The sequence below is a fragment of the Amblyomma mixtum genome, chromosome 3, assembly GCF_055824585.1.
Source record: "Amblyomma mixtum isolate Tamu chromosome 3, ASM5582458v1, whole genome shotgun sequence".
Lineage (NCBI taxonomy): Eukaryota > Metazoa > Arthropoda > Arachnida > Ixodida > Ixodidae > Amblyomma > Amblyomma mixtum.
Genome location: NC_143014.1, coordinates 325,951,796 through 325,955,778, shown reverse-complemented (window position 1 = coordinate 325,955,778; position 3,983 = coordinate 325,951,796). Strand labels below are relative to the sequence as shown.

Sequence of the window (3,983 nt, the reverse complement as noted above, 5' to 3'; positions counted from 1 at the left end):
ACAACCATAAAATAGCAGTAGGGAAACAAAACGTAAGAAAAGAAAAACAAAATTACAGGGATGTCTATTCAGGTAAATGCCGGTACAAGCAATTTTCAAATTTGGGGAGATTGTCTATTTGCAGAAAGGCCTGAGGCAGGAAATTTCGACGTAATTTCGACATTTTTGCTTATAATTAACTAATTATTCTACGGTCATCAAACTTGGCTTCTTTGTTCATTTTTTCCTCCTCTATCTGAAGCCACCAATGGTTTTCTTCTATCTTCTTTAGTTCCCGAGTTTAACGCGTGTGACACGCTTTGTTAACGGACGGCAGTATGAACCATTAAAGGCTTTCGCCTTAAAAATTTGTTAAGATTTAAAAATCACCCAGTATACTTTACGATCTGCCACTAATAATCGTGCCTGTCAGTTCAGGGGCTAACTCCTTGTTTTTATCTGCGCTGAATACTTCCTTTTTCCTTATCCGGGAGGTAAAACGCGTGGTGGGACATTTCACGCAGTTTACCTGCGTCCGCCCCAATTTTCCCAGCCCGCGGCGTTCGACAAAATGCCTAGGCAGGCGCTACGGCATGGCCTTTGGTGTCGGTATACCCCGAAAGAGGACGCCTCTTATCTAGCATGTCGGCTCCCCTGCCCACTATTAAGCCCGGCAGTCTGTACGACCATGCCCGGTAGATTAAAAGACAGGCTGCTGGCTCAGGTACACCCAGGCGATTTAGACAAAGTGGCTAGCAAACATTCAATAGGTACAGAGAGTCGCCGCAAAGAACTGAGCACTTCTGTGATGTTACGCCCACACGCCAGTGGCGCTATCAGCTCTCGCTTCTGGGCAGCTTATGGCGCTTGTCTTAGCTCAAAGTTCATATGGCAGCGCTGGCAATAAGGGCTCATTACATCTCATATGCCTAATTAAGGAACACGGTTACCATCGTCAGCTTGACTACGTCCACTGCAGGACAAATGCCTCTCCCACATCCTTCCAATCAGCCCTGTCCTCCTTTGCCAGTTGCGGCTACTTTATCCCCGCAAACTTCATCTCATCTGCCCACTTGAGTCTCTGACGTCCAGTGCTATACGCTTGCTTGCTCTTGGTATCCAGTCCGTTACCCTCAACGACCATCGGTTATCTTGACTTCGCAGTACGTGCCCTGCCCATAACCATTTGTTCTTCTAGATTTCCACTATAGGATATATTTAACTCGCGCTTGTTCCCTGACCCACTCGCTTGTTGCCTTCCTCTCTCCTAGCGTTGCACCTATCATTTTCCTTTTCATAACTGTTTACGATGTCCTTAATTTGAGTTGAACCCCTTTCGTTAGCCTCCACGTTTCTCCCCCGCCTCCCCCCCCCCCTCCCTCCCTAAGATATAGTTGTTGTATCCAGGTGTTTCAGGCAAGCCCACCGCTAATTTTTAAACATAGAGGTTTTGAGGTAAAGCGAAGCTTTTTCCGACATGCGTAGTAATAGCAGTGTTGGCGGACATCAAAGAACAGATTAATCTTGTTAACTAGTAACGAACTAAATTTGACTGTCTAAAGTGCGTTGAGGCGAAAGCGTTTTCCGCACCACTTTGACTGCCTCTGTGGCACTGGTGACGTCACTACTGGATGACGTCACACATAATTACAAATTACTAATCAATGGATAATTGTTGATTAATTACTAAATACTAAATAACTTCTAATTAATTGCGCTTAAGCTTCGCCTTTAGGAGTGGAACGCGACAGCGTGTTGTAGCCCTGCCAGGGAGTCCACGGAACGCCACCACCCGTTCGGCAAGATGCCTTGCTCTTTGAACGCAACGCATTTTGGGGGGAAAAAATGGCGCAGTAGTTCTCTGTCATCTCGGTGGACAGCCGAACCGCACCGTACAAGAAGGGAGGAAGTGGGGGTGAAAGACGAAAGATGGGCCGTAATGAAGAAAATTAAAACTGTATTTGAGGAAAGGAAATTACGCAGTAACTGTCTCACATATCTCGGTGGACACCCGGCAAATGCGTGACACCTCTGCTGACAGCCTTCTGTCGATAATGATCAGGCATTAAAAGCTTTCGTCTTAAAAAAAACGATTACCCCAGCCGCTGTGGCTCAGCTAATTTGGGCCATTTCTCGCGCCTTTCGAAAACCGCGCGCCTACCGGAGGGCGCAAAAAGAAGTCAATCAAATCGCGTCCCTCCGTGACACACGTAATGTACGACTTCTGCCCCGCCCGCGCTACGGTGCTGGCCGCTGGTCGCCACTTCGCTCCACGTGGGCGCGCGGTTTTTTGAATGGCGCCAGAAATGGTTCGAACTATAGTTGAGCCACATCGGCGATGGTAATCGAGTTCTTGAGATTCTAAAAACTGAGCTGGCTATTACTAACGGCAGGCTCCACATCACTAATTGCAAGTGGGCGGCTATCGGTATTAGTTAAAAAGTTACCTATTAGAATTGCATAATTACTTTAACATGATTCACCTATTTTTTGACGTTCTCCAGCACTGGTATTGCTGTGCCGCAAAAAGCTGCTCGTTGCCTCAGAAACCCTATTTTTAAAAATTAGTGGCGGGCTTCCCTAAAGCGCCTGGTATACTTTTCAGGTACAGGTTACATTAGCCGTAAGCTGTTATGCCGGTGAGTTTTATTCTTATTACCTCGTTTATGGGATGTGCAATGCGGATGGAGAGGTGGGTTGACAAAAAAATCGCGCGTGCCAGCCCCACAGTGCACTTCAGCATTGAAAATCACTGTCTTCACGAATACGAAAAGGGCTGTCGGTGAGTTTTATTTTTGTAAGAATCAAGACTATGTACTACTTTTTCGCACCTTGTGTAATATTGTGGCCACTGCTTCTTACTACAAAATGAAAAAAGCAGTACGGGCATAAATTTAAAATCTTATGAACACGATAGTCATTGCATCTAAGAAAACCAAAATAAAACTGCAGAGTTGAGTGCCGTGTGCACCACATTTTTAGGTCCAACTTTATCTCACACAAGAAGTGAAAAGCGGAACCCCAGTGAACCGCTCCGTTCAAACAGTCTTGTCGGCATAAGTGGCGTACTGGTGCTCTGGTTCCGCTATCGGGGATTGGAGCGGTGCTGGTTAACGCTCTCAGCCCTGAAGTAATTCACCGCACTTCATTTCACAGCAGACGTAAGCGCAGCAACTTTCTTTCTTGGTGACTCTCATCTTTCGCAAATGCTGTCGTCCAGCAGTGAAACGCCTGCAATGAATATGCGCCGGCCATGGCCCCAGTTTCGCAAAGGAGCGGCCGTGAAGGTGACGGTGGCCTCAGACGGAATCCGGCTCAGCAGCACCTGGAGAACGGACATCTGCGAGAAGCTTCATCCCATCCTCTTCCGGCCGCAGGATGTGAGGCCCCTTGACACTTGAGGCCCCTGCTCAGCACTTCACAGCTCATCTAGCCCTGCAAGGGGGCGGACTTTCTTAAAAAAAACTGAATAAATCATAAAGTACCGAGCACATGGCTATCCTACCGGGTGGGCTTTCGCGCCGCGTGCTATTTTCCACTATTTATACCAGCAGTGTTCTGCCGGACACATTGCAACATAACGTCTCACTGCTGGACGCCTTCGGCTTTTCCAATCTGCACATGGGGTTTTGAACAAGAACTCGTTCGTGCTTGCATTGGGCGCAGGAACCACCTTCAGTTTCCGTTGGTAACAAGCACCTGGAAGCAAACCGCATTTTTCTATACCTCGATACTTGCTTGACACTGGCTTCATGCCACACACACAGAAAAGGACCATCATGGAAATTTACTTAACAGTTCTGCTTCACTTTGGGTTGCAAGCATCTGCTTGCTATTTTCCCTTCCTCTTAAATACACGGTGGCTAAAAGAGACATCCATTCAGGCCGCGCCAAAAATAACCATATTCTTTCAACGAAGACATTTCCGAAATTGTTGCCTTCGGCTTCGCAAGATGCGTAGGACCAATAGTCATTTGAAGCACTTGGAACTTTCATTCATGTTG

At 47.0% G+C, this 3,983-nt stretch overlaps 1 protein-coding gene across 1 annotated transcript in view; it reads left to right on the top strand.

The window, feature by feature from the left end:
- LOC149355847 (acetylcholinesterase-like) overlaps positions 1 to 3,380 on the top strand; it is a 59,238-nt gene extending 55,858 nt beyond the window's left edge. Inside the window, exon 11 of the mRNA XM_089576205.1 lies at positions 3,200 to 3,380. Coding sequence (XP_089432331.1) covers positions 3,200 to 3,380 — 181 coding nt within the window. The remainder of the gene's footprint in view (positions 1 to 3,199) is intronic.
- The last annotated feature ends 603 nt before the right edge of the window (positions 3,381 to 3,983 follow it).